General features: G+C 39.0%; 1 protein-coding gene across 1 annotated transcript in view; it reads right to left on the bottom strand.

Moving 5' to 3' along the window:
- Positions 1-1,464: 1,464 nt before the first annotated feature.
- Positions 1,465-19,233, bottom strand: part of ITGA9 (integrin subunit alpha 9) — a 272,113-nt gene continuing 254,344 nt past the window's right edge. The window contains exon 28 of the mRNA XM_067562457.1: positions 1,465-5,482. Coding sequence (XP_067418558.1) covers positions 5,384-5,482 — 99 coding nt within the window. The 3' untranslated portion in view covers positions 1,465-5,383. The remainder of the gene's footprint in view (positions 5,483-19,233) is intronic.

The raw sequence follows: 19,233 nt of genomic DNA, 5'->3' as shown, positions 1-19,233 counted from the left end.
AAGCTGATCTGCCACAGCTGCTCGTGTGGAACAAACTGAGCAGCTGCTGTGCTGCTGTTGCTACGAGACTTAAATATGAATCAGTTGGCCCTGCTGTCCAATCAGGGAACAGTCACTTAGTGAGGGTTTATTGGGCCAAGTCGAGCTCTTTGGGTTGCTAGTCGACTGCATGCAGAGCTAGCTGAGTTCCTGATGCTAGCAGTGATGAACAAAGCTAAAGAAATTTGCAGATTCAGCTCAGGGGAGCGTCTACAAGTCTAGATGCTTAGTCTTATTGCATTAGTCTGGAACTTTTAGCTAGACCATACTCTTATAAGATTTCAAGTACTTTTTGGTTGTATCTGCAAGCGCAGTATTGGTCACAGAAAACTGGTGTTGCTCCTCTCTCCTGGTTACCAAATAATTGGATTTCATATAGCTCCTGTTATCCAAGGCTTTCAATGTGTGCAGCAAAAGAGTGATGTTATCTCAACTTTAAAGATGTGCAGACTCCGGACTCCTAATTCCATGCTCTAACCATTAGACACACTGCCTTCCTTAAAACAGGAAGTGCCACCGCATGTGAGGATCTTTTGTTTCAAGTTCAGTTCAAAGATTTATTTTTTAAATGGAAATTAAGGCCAGTTCTTATTTTACTAAACAGATTTCATTCATCCTTGAAATTAGGAGAAAACTCTGAAACAAAACCCAGTGAAAGAAATATATAAAAAAGTAATGTTAGAAATTAAAGGAGAAACAGGGCAACCAAAGAAAAATGGCTTGATAAGCCAGACAGTTTTTACTTATATACTATGACATGCCAGGGAGAAGCGTGGATTGTGCTAAAGAAAATCTTGTGTTTGGATTCACTATTCTCCTAGATCTGGACTAAGGTATAAGTCTTGACAAGCAAATTATAATCATTTTTAAATTTCATCCAAGTTCATATTTGGCTAAAATACTGCTCCAATGCCTTGCATCATTCGACAGGGTTGTCCTTTCTAAAAGGCCAGAGTACAGCATATTCTCCAGTATGAGTTTGGTTTGATGAAGCTAAACGTCAGACATAAAATTAATGGCAGTGGGCGTTATCATTTCATTGGATTTACCATAATATAGTCAAATTCCCAGTTTTTCATCAAATAAATATGGAAGATCACCTTATTTAAATTTATATTTAAATTTAAGTGTCTTAACAGTACTGCAAAACATTCAGACTTTGGACCCAATCCTGCAAACATTTGTGCCCATGCTTACTTAACTTTACTACCATGATTAACCTACTCAGGTTAGTACAATTAAGTACATAGCCTAATCCTGATTTGTACATCATTTATGGACTTCAATAAAAGGCTACCCATTATTAAAAATAAATAAGTGGATACACTTAATTCCTTTAAACCATAAAATGGACATGTTTTTATCTAATCAAAAGCAAAATATTTGAGTTGGACAAAGGTGATAAAAATAGCCATGTTATTACAATAATTTTGCAGCCACTTTTTATTCCAAAAAAAAAAATGTATTTTTGTAAACCTGACATTTCCAAAACAGTGCAAGTGAATCAGAATACAGGTGCACACATAGCTTCTAAATACAGGTGACATTGATAAAAGTGAAACACATCTTCCACCAAAAAATTCACAAAAAAAGAAATTTACAATTTTACAATACACAAGGAGTGAAATTTTAAGAAAAAGAAGTGAAAATGGTGCAGGTACCCTGTGTATATGCAATTTCATGCTCCAAAGCAGTTACACCCTTCATGCTAGTTGAACCAATTCCTACCTTCATTTACATCCAAGCAGAGTATGAATTTAAATGAGGGCAGAAGTTAGGTCTATGATTCTTTAGTGAAAACAACATATATATTCCCATGTCACATAGATAATATCATGCCTGAAAATTGTGCAAGATTTCAAAATGTGCCCATAAATAGAAGACATTCAAAGAAAGATGGCACTAAGCATTATCAAACATAGCCTTTGTGCTTTGAGTAGTTGCTGCTTTTGTCAATTCAATTTACCTGAACATTCTTGATTTCAAAGAAGGTCCTTCACTATTTGTTTACATTTCAAAGTAGTAAGGATTTTGCTACCCTTTACATTGGGTGCCATTCCTGCAACGTTCAAGAAGGCAACTCTCCTCGTTATCCTTGCCCTGCGCCGTGTGTCTCAACGTTCTCAGGTTGGCAACCCCTTATTCAAAGTAAAAAATCTTCATGACCCCCCCTTACAATTACTATAAAAGTATGAGTAAAAAATGCATCAATAATAATATGAATTTTATTCATTGACTTTAGTCTCAAATCTTTCCGAGTTCTCTGACTTTAAAGAGGAGTTGACAGTGCTCGACACCTCTAAGGGGGCGCCGTGCCCATGGCAGAAACAGCCATAAATGATTTATATGCCTTTGTGCTCCCTTGTGAAAAAACAGCACACCTTTAGCACACATCTACTTTATATACATATTTGAAGTGTACTACGTTTCCATAAGAGTTTGGCTTCCTTTTCAGAAGTTGATTAAAACCAACCGATACTTGGTTAAAAACTGTAGATTTAATGACATTTAAATTTATTATTTTTAAATATGTTCTGCCCTGGTGTATTTCATCATTAAATCTGACCATCCTAAGTGGAACTAAGGAGCAGTCACAGTGGAACCTGCCAAGAAACAACAAGGAAATTCATGATGAACTCATACAGAAAAACTAAATCATTTGTGATGCAAATGAACCACAAAATACCTAACAAACACCACACAGCAGCTGAAATCCTCAGTGATTTTATTGAGTGTTTATGGTATATTGTCACTAATCTAGCCAAACAACATTACTTTATATAGGTCGGGACACGTATTGAATATCTTTATTGTTAAATAACTGGATCTCTCTCCTTCCCTCTATATCGTGCCCTAGGCAATCCCTTATATTGCATCTAATCTCTCTCTTTTATCCAGTCCCTTACAATAGAACACCTTTTCAGTCTGTAGCCTTCTTCAGTACTTTATCAGAACAAATAGCCAAATATATTCCCGGCATAAGTACTTTGAAATCAGTGGAATTATACTGGAGTGAATTTGGCTCAAGTCTATGATACTAAATAGTGCAATGGAAGACCATTATCCTTTGGCTTTGTGCTCATTAAAAAAGAGAATGTGTAGCTTGCTATAAGTGATTATAGCAATGTTCTTGCTTACCGGATCATTCCATGTTCTTGCTGCATGGTCATTTGCTGAGGTTTGGTCCACACTACCAGCTTATGTCAGTATAACTACTTCACTCAGGGGGGTGGACCTAACCCCTGGGGTAGTTTCTCCTGTTAACATAGCTACCATCTCTTAGGAAGGTGGAGTGTCTATGCCTACGGGAGAAACTCTCCTGTCAGTGTGGGTGGTGTTTTCACTAAGCTGCATCAGTGCAGTTGCACCATTGCAACTCTGTAAGAGTGCACAAGCCCTAAATCTGTCTTATTTACACATCTGTCATCATTTTGGGAAAGGTAGCTGAACATACCTCCAATCCTACATAGATAAGAAGGCCCTTCAGTGTCAATTTTGTATTCATTCAAAATTTCTCTCTCTCCCCTGCCTTAGAGGTTAAGATAGACACAGTTGATACATAAAGCATCAACCTCTATCCAAACAATAAGGAAAGCATAAAAAATGCCTGAATATGGACATGGTTTATATTTTGTAGTTAGAAAAGATAGTGGATTTGCAAGGAAAATGCCTCTTTACAAGTGTAAGGATCAGGCAAGTACTAATGCAGATTTCTTGTTTATTCTTTGCATTCAAGTCCTCAGTGTTCCTGCAGAACTCGTTCATCATGCAGTAGTGTGACACCAGTCATGCTCTTGCTCCTCTTTCATCTCCTTCTAACACATATGGCTTGATTCTCCTCTCCCTTACACTGATTTTATACCAGCATATCAATGGAATTACTCTTGATGTACACTGCTGCATTGTAAGAGCAGAAGCAGACCAATAATGTCTTTAAACAAGTGGTGTATCAGTAGCACTATTTTTATTCAAATACCAAACAGCTCTTTGTAAGGACGTGGCTGTATTCATTAGCAGTGAGTTTCTTGTAACCCAGTGAGAAATCTGCTTAAAAAAAATTATTTGTGAGAGAAGGTCTGCATTTTAGCAAGATCTGCCAGAATTAAAGTCAGTTTTTAATACTAGATGAAGGATGATAGCTAGTATTGAAAGCATCCAAATATGAAACCTCAAGATTTAGAAATACGTCTAACTTTCTCATATGAACAAACTTGTAACTTACATGTATAAAACTTACATGGCAGGCATAATGATCAGATATTGTAGCTATTTATCACTAGCTTAGACAGCAACATGTGAAACAGTTTATGACCATTAACAATAGCTTAAAGACCATCCTTCATATTATTAATTTTGATATAATTAATCCCCTCTTTTTTTTTTAAACACCAGGTAATTTTTCAATGCCATAATGGTTGGCCCAAATATACCCTTGCAGTATCTTGACTGCCAAATCTTGCTATTGTCAAAGGATTACAGACTGTGGGAAACAGAATAAGCCAAAGGAAGACATTCTTCACTGCTTTCTTCAGTGCAATGTGCCTTGTGATCAAAAGGTGATATTGCTGCAATACAAGAGGCAATGTGGAACGACAATTTTTGTTACTTGGCTGTGAGGAATTGTTTCCCACAACTCAGATTAGTGACAAATAGATTCAAATGCAGAAAATTGTACGCGATTAATACTTTAGGTTCTTTAGCTCATAACTCAAAAATGAACTTCATCTTAAAAAATGTGAAGACTTTGGCTTATTGCCATTAAATGGTCCATATACAACATTACCAAGCTTTGTGGATTTGCTATGTGAGGTTTTTCAGCTAGTTTCATCTGAAAGTCTTTTTTTTTTTTTTTTTTTTTTTTGCCTTGAAGTTCAAAAGCACAATAAGATTTATATATACATATATGTATTTCCAAAGTTTTAGCCAGATATCAGTGCTTGAGTGAACTATATAGCTATTCAATAGAAACAATAAAATATTGATACAAATATAAAGACATAATCAGTATAAAAAGCTTATATTTATAAAAATACTTTTAGGTATCAGTCTTCCCCTGAGGGTATACCACATATGTTGGATTCATAAATATTGCTCTGCACTGCAGCTTGGTTACCAAAGTTCAAAGTTCAACTCTTACAGGAAATATAAATCGCTCCAGTCACTTGACATGGCTGCAGTGGCTGCCTCAGGATATGTTCCCTAGGTTGTTAGGATGATAAGAACACAGCATCAACAGGGCCTCCGAAAAATCTGGAGAAGATTCCTTCTTCCACATATGGAAGATACAAGAGCAGGACCAATAGGCTAGCAAGCATATGTCACATGACCCTTTTCTACTGGCAGTTCATTGATTTTTCTGGACCCAGTCCCAACTATCTTCATTCTCCTTCCTGTTCTTTTCAGCCTCAATTATTTCTTTGTATCTCCTGCGAAAGAAGCCCATCTGCAAATTGAAAAGAATTATTATAAATAACGTCATGAATTAAAATCTATCCTGGTTTTGATAAACAATCTGGCTCAGAATCTAATCTCACTGGTGTAAAACTGGAAATGTTATTCAAGTCAGTTGAGTTACACCAATTTACATCAACGTTCATGAGAGAAGTATCTGGTCCAAGTCTTCATGAGTACTTGGTTTTCTTATATCTGAACTACTTTGACAGAAGATTCCACTTATGTAAAACACAATTTAAAAAAAAAAGTAGTTAAAACATTTTCAGAAAACAATAAATATTAGAAGTGGGCTGACGAAGCAGTATTCAGATCCAGAACCAGGTCAGAACTAGACTAGATTTTGAGTATGAGTCTAAATCAGGACTAGGGTTTGCCAGAATCTCATGAACTGTCTTTGGACGATTCTGGGCAAAATGGCACAAATCTTGTGAGATCAGATGACCTTGTATTAATTTGGATCCTATTGCATGATAGTAGTCTCACAAGATCAGCCATTTTTACAAGTTTCCATTTCTATCCAAACCAGAAAATAAGCCTTTTGGGGTTTAGGTCAGACACAGAAACCAGAATCTTAACAGGTTCCGTCTCCACATTCTGGTATCAATACAGAACTAATACCGATGTATAAAAATATAGTTTTGTCAATACTTATTACTGAATTGCTGAATTTGTCAGCAATAGAGACTCTCCTGGCTAAATACGGTAATTTGACCCTTTTGAATCAAGTAGTTAATTACCCTGTCATCCTCGTTTACTGAACAGCAGTAGCTGTAAACTAGTTCTGAAATGCCATGTGTCAGTTTTGCTTCCCAACTTCCAGAAGTCACCAGCCTCCACTGGTGTGTATGTATTAGTGTGTACTCCTTTTGTTAAGTAGCTGTTCAGTAAGCTAGGATCACAGAGTAAAGAGCTAATTGAATCCTGTGCAAAGGAACATGTAACTTAAGGTGTATCGGTAGAAATCTTCAGTTTCAGATTCTTCTTTTCCCTTTTTATGACTCCCATAATGTACTTTGTAATACAGAAGGCAAAATATTGGCTTGACTCTACAAAGTGCTTGCAAAATTGAACAAAATTTTTTAGACAAAATCTTTTTGGCAAAAAAATGCAGGTTCAGTGAAAGTTTCAAAAATTCAAGTTGATTTCACTGAATTGTTAATTTCCAGAAAATATTCTGAAAAAAAATCAGAAACAAAAATGACATTTTTTAAAATTTAACATTTTAATGTGCTGGTTTGAAATTACTTTTTCAAAATTTTTCTTTGATTTTATTTTAAATCATTCAAAAATGTTTTTAAATGATTGAAACAAAAAGTAACGTTTCACTTCACCCAAACAAAAAAATCTGTTTTGACTTTTTGATTCACCAAAAATTTCAAAAATGTTTCTTTTCAGTCCACTTTTTTTTACAACTTGAGGAAAGGCCAGTTAACTGAAATCTCCACCAGGCACTCAGCTCTAGGTGTGAACACCAATGAGGAGTTCACTGAGAGGTGAGGCTATTTAGAAGCTGTTCAACTCTTTGCGGGACTGGGCCCCATGTCAGCCTGTCCCCCAGTTTTGAGTCCTGTTTCACAAATATTGGTAATGCAATGGTTTTCACATCAGTTTTAATAACATATCTTTTCTCTGTTCCGTTCTCTTTTTTAAGCCTTTTACATAAACAAGAAGGATTTTAATACTAGGTTTTGGTGATCATTCAAGAATAATTTTTCAAACTTAGCAGCATGCCATTGAGACCAGTAAGTCAATATTTTGTTTGTTATAATTAAACATTTATGTAACCATAAACCTGTATTCTCACTCCTGCAGGGTAAAAACAATGCTGGTCCTCCTCCATCAGTCAGTTATTAACATGCTCTATTCACAAACTAGCTTTATGTAAGAACATTTTGCACTGTCATGTCACAGCTACATTTCTGTTAAATGTAGCTTTCTAGTTCAAATTCTATTCTATTCTGTTCAAATTGTATTGTCTACAAATATATTTTAGCCCCTAGGGATCTGGAAGTCTCACCACCCCTCCCACCCCCAAATAGATAGGCAGGTGGATAAATAGATATTATCCCAGTTTTACAGATAAACTGAGATAGATCAGTAAAATCACTTTTCTCAAGGCCACAGAGATTTACGGTTGGTGCTGGAATTAGAACTAAAAAATTCCTGGTTCCTGGTCTTGTGCACAGATCACTAGACCACACCTTCCCTTCAGACATCATCAGCAAAGTGTTAGGATTTGCACTCAGTAAAATGAATCAACATACATCCACTAAAAGAAACCCACTCATTCGTATTTCTGGGGGTGTTGTCTGAAGGCTTATTTTTACAAGTGTGATTCCATTCTGGAAAATGACTCCATAAAAATAGCATTGTAGATGTTTTTTTGTCCCTACTGTCTTCCAGATTAAAAAAACCAAACCAAACCAAACCACCACTTTTTCTAACTGCCTGTCCTTCAAACTCACTCTAAGACCTGAGAGTCAAGCTGAGTTCTTTCCTTCTCTCACATCATTACCAGTAATGCAATTACGCTTTCAGCTACACTAGTCACTATTGCAGCCACACTGAGAGCACAGCTTCAAATCAGTGACACCAGTGCAAACCCAGTGCACATCTTCCCACTGGTATCAATGATCTTTGGATCAGGGCCCTGGAGCTAATTGGAATCAATGGCAAAGTCCCCATTTACTTTAATAGTGCAGGCTCATGGTCCTAATTAACATTTTTGTTGCTAATGCACAAAAAAAAAAAAAAAAGAATCCACCTTACTCTCTCTCAGCTGTGCTGGCTCTGCAGGGTTAACAAGAGTTAGCAGAAAGGGAACCTCTTTTGGTCACAAGTTAGCAGATTGTCACAAGTTAGCACAAGGAGACGTGTTGAGTAAGAGATGTCATTATGATATAGTCAGTTGTCAGAGTAGACCTATATATTTAGCACTTTAGAACTTCTAAAAGAGAAAATTGCCACAAGGCCTGTTCTCCTAACATTAATAAGGACCGTTCAATTTACAGCTTTTTAAAACAGGTTTTAAACCCTAAAGGTTTCCATCCTTCATACAACCACATTCTTGGAACAATAAAATCCACACTTGAAGTTATAATCAAAATTATAGAAAGGCTTTTTAATTTCCTCCAGGGCCAAACAAACAAAAGCAAACTCTTTCCCACTGTTATTTTAATAAAAGATGTCTGTTTGTGAACATCTGCTTCAGGAATTATCTTTAAAAGTTGTGATACTTCTGGTATTTTATTATTTCATTACTGGATAAGGAACACTTTTGTATAGCTTTCCAGCAGGAGTAAAATGAGTTGAAATCTTAATAAATATTAACAAAGCATGAAAAACAGAATCCACAGGTTATCCTGCTATGAAATTGTATATATCATTTGCTGTAAGTCTATTTGACTGCTCCAAAATCAGGGGAGAAAAATGAATTAAATCAAGGGAAAACACATGGGAAGAAAGAAGAAAAACTTGAATGTGCAGACTGGATGTGACCGTTTTCAAAAAAGACCTGGATAAAGGATTGGCTAAATGTGACATCCCCTCAAAGGTAAAGAAACACCAAGTTATAGGACAGTGGATCCTAATGTCCACACGGCATGTTTCTACTGACAATGATAACACCCCTGTAGTGATGCAGAGTGGCCTACTTCTGGATCTGAGAGGGAAGGACCATTACACACCCCCTGGTGGGCAAAGCCAAATTCACCCTTCCCCCCCACACTGGAAGCACAGGGATGGGACAGGAAGTATAAAAGGAGAGCCCTACAACTCAGTTGGGGCTGGGTCAGGGAAGCTGGTGGACATCTCAAGCCTTTTGTGAAATCCTGGACTAGCTGCCAAGCCATGCAGCACCCTGCCAACAGAGGAGACCGAGGATGGTGAGTTGTTGCTCAAGACGACACTGGACGACTACAAAGAGCAAAAGGGAGCTCGCCACCAGCAGAGCCATGCCAGCGGAGTGCAGTAGGAAGTAGCCCGGTGGAACCAGACACTGATCCGCTTACGCAGCCAGGAAGCAAGGCAGTGTGTTTCAGTTGTTTCCCTGTTGACCCAGTGGTGGGACTATCTGCCATTGTTAGGGCCCTGGACTGGGACCTGATGGAGTAGGATGGGCCCCGGCCTCCCTACCCCATCACCAACTCCACCAGCATCTGGCGCTGGCGACCAATTCACCTGAGACCTAAGGCTGTGGCCATAGACTGATTGTTGCTCTACCCTTCTCAGAGGGCCAGAGCCTATAGACTGTTTGTTTGCTGTCTGCCCCAGGATGGAGGCTGTGGTCAGAGACTGTTTGTTGTTTTGCCCCCCCAGAAGGCCAGAAACCTGACTGTTGATGTCAGCTGTGAAGAAACAGAATGGCCTCCCTCTGGACCCGAGGGGAAAGGGACCATTAAAACTCCACATCATCACAAGGAACTTTAGAACCTCCTTAAAACCTCAGCAACATTGGCCAATATTCAACATTGACATATGTGCATAGGTTAGGTATGTGGTGAATAATACACAGAGCATGAGTTCATAATGATGGGATGGGAGAAGTATGGGGAAAACGAGGGAGAAGTAAAGGATCACAGTGAGAGGGCGAAGTGGGGGAGGCAGACAGGTGATATCAAAGTCATTGTCTGTTGCTAGTGGAAATAGGAGTCCTGGGAGATCCAACGTCCTGCTAGCTCTTGCATCACTAGGGCAGAAGAGATAGACAAGGTGAGTGAGGTAACATCTTTTATTGAACCAACTTTTGTTGGTGAAAGAGGCAAGCTTTCGAGCTTCACAGAGCTCTTCCTCAGCCTGTCTTTCAACAACAGAAGTTGCTCCAATAAAAGATAGTACCTCACCCACCTTGTGCCTCATATTCTGGGAGCAGCATGGCTCCAAGAAATAACACAGGGCAGAAGTGTGTGTCTTCTGAAGGTGCTGCCTCGATTTTGATTTCTGCTGCTGCTCCTGGGACCTCCAGAAGAGCTCAAAACCCTGTGCAGCAGGAGAATTCTGTGAGAGATCACATCTGGGACCAAGAATCAAGGGTTGTACCTGGGTCTCCTGCGGAGGCAGGAGAGCGATCAGACTCTTTTTTATACATTACTACAGTTCAGTTTAGCAGGAGCTGTTTGTTTGGGATATGCACTCCCTGAGGTTGAGATGAGAGAGAGGAGCGGTAGGGAGGGGAAGAGTTTCTGGGAATAGTATAGGGAAATGGGTAAAGAAGAGGGAAACACATTGGGAGAGAGGAGAAAATGGGAAAGAAATTACAGAGAGAGACTGCAGGAGAGGAGTACAGTGGACGGGGAAAGGAAGGAGGACAGCTGACAGGTTCCAGTGGTAGGAGAGAGGTGGAACAAAGTGGAACCAACCACCAATGACAGCACAGGAAAATGAAAATCAAGAGCCAAAGTTTCAGAGTTGAGTGAATGTGATAGGTCATATGAAGGTCCTTCTGAGTCCGGTGCTCTGGGTCAGTCCCTTTAGGTCAGGTGGGATGGTTGGAAGGCCCAGACAACTTGCAGTGCCTTCAGCTGGTGGGTGCTTAGAAGAAAGAACTTCAAGGGTCTGGGGCTTCTCAGAGTCCATTTCCTGTAATCTCCTTCTGGCAGCTGCTATGGAGACTAAAGGGAGGCAGCTTGGGCCAGTGCCCCAGGCTGTTTCCTCTAAAGATACATCAACACTGCGTCTTCTTTTGGTGGCGTGTAGAGCTCATATGCATGTCGAATTGAATAAAGACTTGCCTAAAGGGTGTGGGTATGTACAAAAGTACATGCCCTACAAAGCTCTCTACTCATTCAGCCATGCCCCCTCCCCCATCTAGACTGCTATTTTTAGCCGTGTAGTATCCCACTACCTCCCCGCTGCTGGAGCCTTTCCCCATGCAGGGAAAGACTCTGGCAGGTGGGAAACAGCAGGGAAAGGCTCCAATAGTTCCCCATTGCTGGAGCTCTTCCCCACCACAGGGAAAGACTCCGGCAAGAGGGTAAGTCTCTGGCAGGGAGAGACAGGGGAGGAAAGCTTGCCTCCCCTTGCCAGAGCCTTTCACTGATGTGTAGTTACACACCGCAGTATGGATGTAGATTGCTTTTCATGCCACCAACAGTGATGAGTAGTATAGATACAGTCTTAGTCCAGTGTGGTTGGGAAAAAGGGTGACTTGAAGAGTTTGAGAATCAAGGCGTAATCCAAAAGGCTCCCCATATTGTAAATCTCACTAGCAATACATGCAGCTACCCTCTCAACAGAGGGAGTAAATATTGCTTTCTCATCTCTTCTTGAAGGCTCTGTGAACCTACCAGTATCATCTCTGCCATATACAGACCAAGGGTCAGACATCTTGCTCTCAGCCAAGTCCCAGGCAATTCCAGAGAAAATAAAAATGCTGAGTCAGGCTTTCCCAGCATGGAATAATGGTGATGCTACAGTCCAATACACCTCACTTTCTTCCCTAGCAGCTTCACTTACATCTTGGAGCTGAAGCTGACATAAATCTGGTGCTTGCGTTTTTCAGTCTGAGATTGTCAACACCTTTTCCAATGCAAGATCTATTTGGTTACTGGAGTACAGTATGTTCATTGTTTTCTGGTGTAGTCATGCTGCCCTCTACAGCATTTCCTGAGCAGAAATTTGAATGTACCTCATGGAAATAAAGCTTTATTTTTCCATTTAAAGCAATACAGAACCAATGCTCCCTATAGGCTGGGGAATTATACAAGTTAATTCCAAACGTAATTCACATTGCTGACAATTGCAATCCTAAAATTTGTCTTTTACTAAAGTGCGCTGCTCCAGTTTGTCATCAAGTCAGATTTACATTCTTTTCAGAAAAAAACATGGACAACTCATATCTGGCAAGTTTTGCTTTAAGATGCATTCTAACATTGATTTCCTATGTGAGCATGCAGACAAACAGAAAGGAACACTGAAAGTGGTTCCTGTGAGTTAAAATGATAAATTGCTACCTTCTTTCTGCTGCTTGATTCTGTTCTCCTTTCTGCTATTTCCCAAAAACAGAAAAGGTCAAATCATTGACCTATTGCAATTCAGTACTTTTTAAACAGTAAACACAAATGCTTAAATGACATATCCTATGATATCATCCTGTGGTTATCCTACTAGGCAGCCAGTGACAAGCATGTTTCGATAGCAAGCAAATTATAAAATGTGAATGGAGCTCTCTCTCATGCTTGAAAAAATAGAGTTAATACAGCTGGTAATTGGTACAAATTTTTTTTTTAATTGTTTAATTTTGGACAATTTCAGAGTCTTGTTACTACCTTTAACTCTTTGGGCCCATGTAATCCATCTAAATGAATACAACAGATTCCATGGTATCAGACATGGTTCAAACACATAGTAAGAGACAGTCCGTGTTCCAAAAGGCTTACGAGCTAAATAGACAAGATAGATGAAGGAAGCATTATCATCCCATTTTACAGATGCAGAATTGAGACACAGAGAAATTAAATAAGCTGTCCATTGTCAGATAGGAAGTCTCTGACAGAACTGGGAACTGAACCCATATCTTCTGAATCTCCATCCAGTGGCTTAGCCACAAGGTCATATTTCTCCAAAAATAGGATTTCTCTATTAACAATAGCCAATATACAGCCACTGTTTGTAGAGTTGGTGAACTGCTGTGCTCTAGGTTCATGTACTTCATGAATCCTTTATTGCCACATTACTTGGTCTATTACAGTATTTTGAAATCTAATACAGATATTGTATATCAAATTTTTCTGTGGTAGCCAGGCAAACTGCCAATAGAGGGGGCCCTTTATGAGGACAGAAGCTTGTTTGGAAAGTATCCATATGGCTATACTTACTAGAGAAATTGTATATTTGAGAGGAAGGATGATATTGTGGTTAAGGCACTGGATGGGGACTCCAGAGATCTGTCTTCATTTTATGGTCTTCCACAGATTGTCAGTGTGTCTTTGGGCAAGTCACTTAACTTCTTCTCTGTGTCGCAGTTTCTCATTTATATATTTCTCATGTTGCAAATGAAAAACTGAGCCATAGAGAAGTGACTTGCCCAAAAAATATTTTGCATGGCTTCTACAGAAGAATTCCAACATTCATGTATGTTGGGTGGAATTCACTTCCATGGGAGAGACCATCTCAAGACCTATGCACAGTGTCAGTACTGGGGTAATTAGTAACCAGTTAGCCTAACTTAGATTCCTGGACAGGAAGCAGTAGATATGATTTTTCTTGATTTTAGCAAGACTTGTGACATTCTCATAAGAAATGTAGGGAAAGGTGATCTAGATTAAATTATTATGGTGGGTACACAACTGGTTGAAAGCCCATTGATAACTACTCTTTGAGTATGGTATGGTATGCTGTCAAACTGGGAGGACATATCTAGTGGATCCTACAGGGGTCTCTCCTAAGTCTGGTACTATTCAATATTTTCATTAATGATTTGGGTAATGGAGTGGAGTGTGTGCTTATAAAGCTGACAGATGACACTAAAATAGGAGGGGGTTGCAAGTATTTTGGAGTACAGGATTAGAATTCAAAAGGACCTTGACAAATTGGAGAACGGAAATAAAATAAAATTCAGTAAAGACAAGAACAAAGTACTTCACTTAGGAAGGAAAAATCAAATGCACAACTACAAAATGCGGAATACATGCCTAGGCAGGAGTAGTGTTGAAAGGGATCTAGGGATTATAGTGGATCACAAAATGAATGAGACAACAGGGTGAAGCAGTTATTAAAAAGGCTATTATCATTCTCGGGTGGATTAACATGAATGTTATATATTAGAGATGGGAGGTAATTGTTTCATTCTACTTGGCACAGGTGAGGCCTAAACTTGTTGTAAACCTTCAATAATTTAGAGGTTGGGTTTTGTATTGTATAATTCTACCAAATAGTTTATAATTTTGAAAACTATTAAAATGAACATGGTCAACAACATGAATAGTTCATCTCATTTTCCCATTCTCAGAAAAGGAAAAGAAGAATAGACTGTCTACTTACTGTCAATATATTTGGACAACCTGCTACTATATTCAGATTTCTTAAATCTCACTAGGAATACAATAGTAGCCAAATGCCATATCTTTCCTGAAAGAGTGATTTATTTAAGATGCCTCTCAATCCCAATCTGCTCTCCATAGGAAAAAGAAAAACTCTAGAAAGATTTTTGGCTTTGTTTTAAAACCAAACTCTGGCTAAACTTCAAAGGCTGTTGCTGGAGTCAATAAAAAGTAACTATACAATTGTGTTTTGATATACTTGACCTGCCAAAAAATATTTGACTGAAAGTTGTATTATGTCCACAATTATCAACATAAATTATTTGTATGTGCTTAGCTGAACCAGTAAGAAATGTCTTTGATTGGTGTAAATCATTGCATAACTTTTCCCCTTGTGACACCAAGCTAAGAATGAGAATATAGACTAAACAAAATATTTTCTCCTTATTTTTAAGCATTTGATTCTGAGGAATGGCCATGATTTCCAATAAATGCACATGTTGCCCTCTTTTGGTATCTGGGAATTTTGGAATCATATATATTTCTTTGCAACTTTTAAGTCCACACATCTCTCTGTTTCTAGTTCGGGCTCTTGAGAACGATGATTATTTTTCTTGTTTTTAAAGAGACTTTCTGAAGCACAAAAGGACTTTTCTCTTGCCAGTGGATTAAATTTGTTTATAGGTGCCAGGATAAAAGCTACAGAGCTTTAGTGGTTCTGACATACAGAAATGCCCTGGCAAGCACAGCTCTCCTTTGTAGGACACTGAAGTCAGCAAAACACTCACCCACAATATTATTAAATTATATTTATATAATGCATTTTATCCCCAAAGATAATAAATGCATTTCACAAGCTCTATGCATATACTACCCCTGAAATACAGCCACATCTGAGGTAGGGGGTTGTAGACAAATAGCATATGGCACATAGAACAATATTAGGAAAAGGAGAAATTTTGACAAGACATTAGAAATAACTTTTTACTTGTTTAAAAAGTGCCACAAAGTCAACAACTAATCTAGTTTCTAGAGTCTTATCAAAATTCCTACACACAATACACAGATGTTGCATGCCACCCAAATGATCTCTCTCAGAGAATGCCAGATTACGAACCTGTGGTTTCAGGAAATCCAAATTTTGCAAATCCTGGGTGAAAAATCAATATTCTGAGGGCTTATGTAGAATTCAAGTGGTGCACAGGCCTTGTGCTTAGATAAGTTTCACTCTTTATACTTAATCCCCTAAAAACAACCACTCCAACAGCTCCATAAAGTTCTAAGACACCATGCATAGTGTTGATCAACATTTGATCAAGTCAAATTGGAGGAAATTCAGGTTCAAATTATACGTTTTGGGTTTTTAATTTTAAAAGTTAATCAGCTCTCAACTACATTATCATCATAGCTCTTACAAAGCCTGAACAAGACCCATTGTGCTAACAAAGACGACAGTCCCTGCCTCAAAGAGCTCACAATCTATGGCAGATAGGATCCAATAGATGGACTAAATAGACAAATGGGGCAAGGAAAAGTGAGACGATAAACTCTGTTCATTTTGTTACATTAACAGAAAAAGTCTGAAGTCTCAGTTTATCATTTGTCTAATCATTGCCAGCTGGTAGTAGTTTTTAGGCATTGAGCAGAAGATGGGATTTAAAAGGGAACAAAAGTAGCAGCTTTTGCAATTTTGATGAGTTTTATTCATATACAGGGGGTAGCATGGGAGAAAGCAGAGAAGTACTTGATGGAGAAATGGACAAGCAGGCAACTGAGGCTGTCATCACTGGCAGAGTAAAAACAAAGATGGTAGCTTCATATATTAGTTAGCTGTTCTGTTCCATCCCCATTAGATCAACTGTTGAAGGGACATGAAAGCAAAGGCAAGGAGCTTGCATTTGATGTGGAGGAAGAGGGAAGGAATGTTTTATGTTGTTTAAAAATGGGGTGAGACTCCACTGAAGCAAAAAGAAAAATGGAAAATTCTCTAGATGAAATCAGAGGTAGATATCTGATGGGGGTGTATGTTTACATCTATATGGAATGAAATCTTCATATGCTTTGATATCTGTGCTCCCAGTCATGAGACCCTGATCAGAGACCTTGAAGCTGGTTAGGTCAACTTCGCTGTTTATCTAAACCTGAATTATGCAAAGGTTTCCAGTGTCACCATAGATCTTCCAATGACCCTTAATTTTGCACTCTCATAATAACTACTGTTTTGTTCTTGAAATGGTATGAAAATGAAGGGGACAGTGAGTGAGTTGGGGATGGGACTGGCAAGGTTTGTCAAAAATATGAAATGTCAGTGAGTGTAAATAAGGTTGTCTGCCTCACGTCATCTGCTATGGGAGCTGTAAATTTAAAGGACAATTCCTGGCATTCCTGCTTGCTGTTTATTTTGAGAAATCTCTTGCATGAACAGTTATGTATAAGGGGTATTTTTCCCCTGTGGGGAAGTATGGCCTCTGCCACTTATTGAGATCCCAAATGGTCTTTGTGCCATGCTTATATGTACCCTTGTTCCTCTGCAAGGGACTGTCAATTTTATTCCTTTGTGGAACTAATATTCTTAAAACAGACATTCAGGAGAGGATGTTGGTATAAGGACTTGCCAGGAAACGGCATTTAGCAGCCACTTCCCTGGGGTACCTCAGTGCAGATAAAAGAGGGAAAAGGAGAGAGAATGTTTTCTGGAGTTGTAACAGAGGATACAAAGCAACCACTGGCAAAGAATAAGTGCAGAGTTTTGTTTTGTTTTTCCTTCTGGCAACCGGTGAACTGTGTGTTTTGGCCCATTGTATAAAGAAGACTTACACTGTGTGAGGCCCTAAATAAGGGAAAGTCTCTTCCCAAAAGGGGAAACCAATGTTTGCAATGAGTCTCCACTACCTAGGTGAATTTCAAGTTGGCCTTGTTCTTAGACAGTTTAAGGCATTTTCTGAATGCTCAAATAAAATGTAAAATATTTATAGATACTTTTATGCAGTATTTAAACATTCTTCTTCTAAAGAGGCTTATACAGACACAGCAAGAAGACATGAGGCCCATGCTTCTCCAAACAACATAGCCATGCACAGATTTAAAACATTCTATTTGCTTAGTTTTAAAAAAAAGAACTTCATATTCCAAAGTTTGTCCTTTAACAAAGGATTGGCAAACTACTGTAAACCCTACATATGACATTTAGATTATAACTCCACTGCAGAAGCGAACATTTAATGTGTCTGACATTTTTATTAGGTCTTATTCTGAATCCGAAGAAGCTTCTGTCACTGAGTTCAAAAGCAGGACTTATTGACACAATTATCAGCTCAGCAGCCTAGGATGATACCCTCTTAGAAGGAAACCTATGATGATATCCTCCTAGATTAAACCACAGTACCCTCCCCTAGAAGAAAAAGGAAGATTCACAAACACCCATCTAAAGACAAGGAGGGAAAACTGACACTAGTACAGATAGAAAGCTAGGACATCCCTGTGTGATCAGAAATACTATTTTGCTAAAAAGCTTTTCTTTGCAATCCTGTCAGAGCTCCAACTTCTAGAAACAGGAGTATATCACTATAAAAGGAACATTCACTGTATTTTAGAGCCGGTTCCAATGTATCAAGAATACACAGACTCTAAAAGAGTAACAGTAACCCTTATTTATATATAAATTGTCACGTGGATACCATGGTGATAGGCTAACTTTAGAAACACCCTGGATAACATTAGACCAGTGGTTCTCAAAATTATTTGATTGGGTCCTCCTTCTTTTTGTCTGTAGCTATTTACGCCTGCCACCCAAGTACATATATCACCATCCAGCTCTGAAGGCAGAGCATAGAGCAGCGGCTGCTGGCCGGGCACCCAGCTCTAAAGGGAGCGCCGTGCCAGCAGCAGCGCAGAAGTAAGGGTCATCAAATATTGACGAATATCACTTTTCACAGCAGACTTAACGCCCCATTGCCACCCTTATTTCTGCACTGCCACTGCCACCCCAGGGCTGACAACTGGAGCCCTGCTGTCTCCAGGGGGGGAAGGTAAGGAGACCCCAAACCCAGGCTGCCTCTCAGTGAGGGATGGGAAAGGAGAACCCAAGCCCAGGTGGCGGGGCTCCAGCTGTCCCCTCTATCCCCGCCTCCCAGGTTGTGCACGGCCCTTCTTCATGCACCTGGGGCTGAAAGCCAGAGCTCTCCTAAAAAAAACCCAAAAGCACACAGGTCACACCTCCACTGACACATTCCCACACCTCCCTTGGGAAGCCTACTCCGTAAGGCAGATAAAAATGTTTACATGTAAAATGCATTTCTGAGAAACTAAATAGTGTCCTCATGATGAAGTATATACACCTGTATTTTACAAATCACTCCTTGTGTAAATCAACGCAGCTCCATCCTATCAAACTTCTCTTATATCCTCCGCTCAGCATATACCCCTTTGATTTTATGTTGCTTGGGTTTTTGTTTGGCCTTTAACTTTTATCAGTTCAACAGTGAATCATCTAAATCCTTCAATTCACAGCATTTTAAAACATTATTGTTGTTATGATTAATTATTATTATTAAAGGACACTATATAGAGGTACAGAATATGGACCAACTTGGCTTTCCGTTTATTATTTTGCAGTGATTGCATAAGTATGCTAGGCATACCCAAAAAAATCCCATTTCTTGCTGTTTCTACCTCTCTGCCCTGCTGCTGAAACAGTGATGCTGTACTAGCACACCAAGGGTACCGATAGTTTGCCAGTACTGTAGCAAGAACTGATTGCCCC

Source organism: Emydura macquarii, unplaced genomic scaffold (genome assembly GCF_026122565.2).
Source record: "Emydura macquarii macquarii isolate MOO-44397 ecotype Brisbane River unplaced genomic scaffold, CSIRO-AGI_Emac_v2 contig_2432, whole genome shotgun sequence".
NCBI lineage: Eukaryota > Metazoa > Chordata > Testudines > Chelidae > Emydura > Emydura macquarii.
This window is presented reverse-complemented; position numbering and strand designations above follow the sequence as displayed.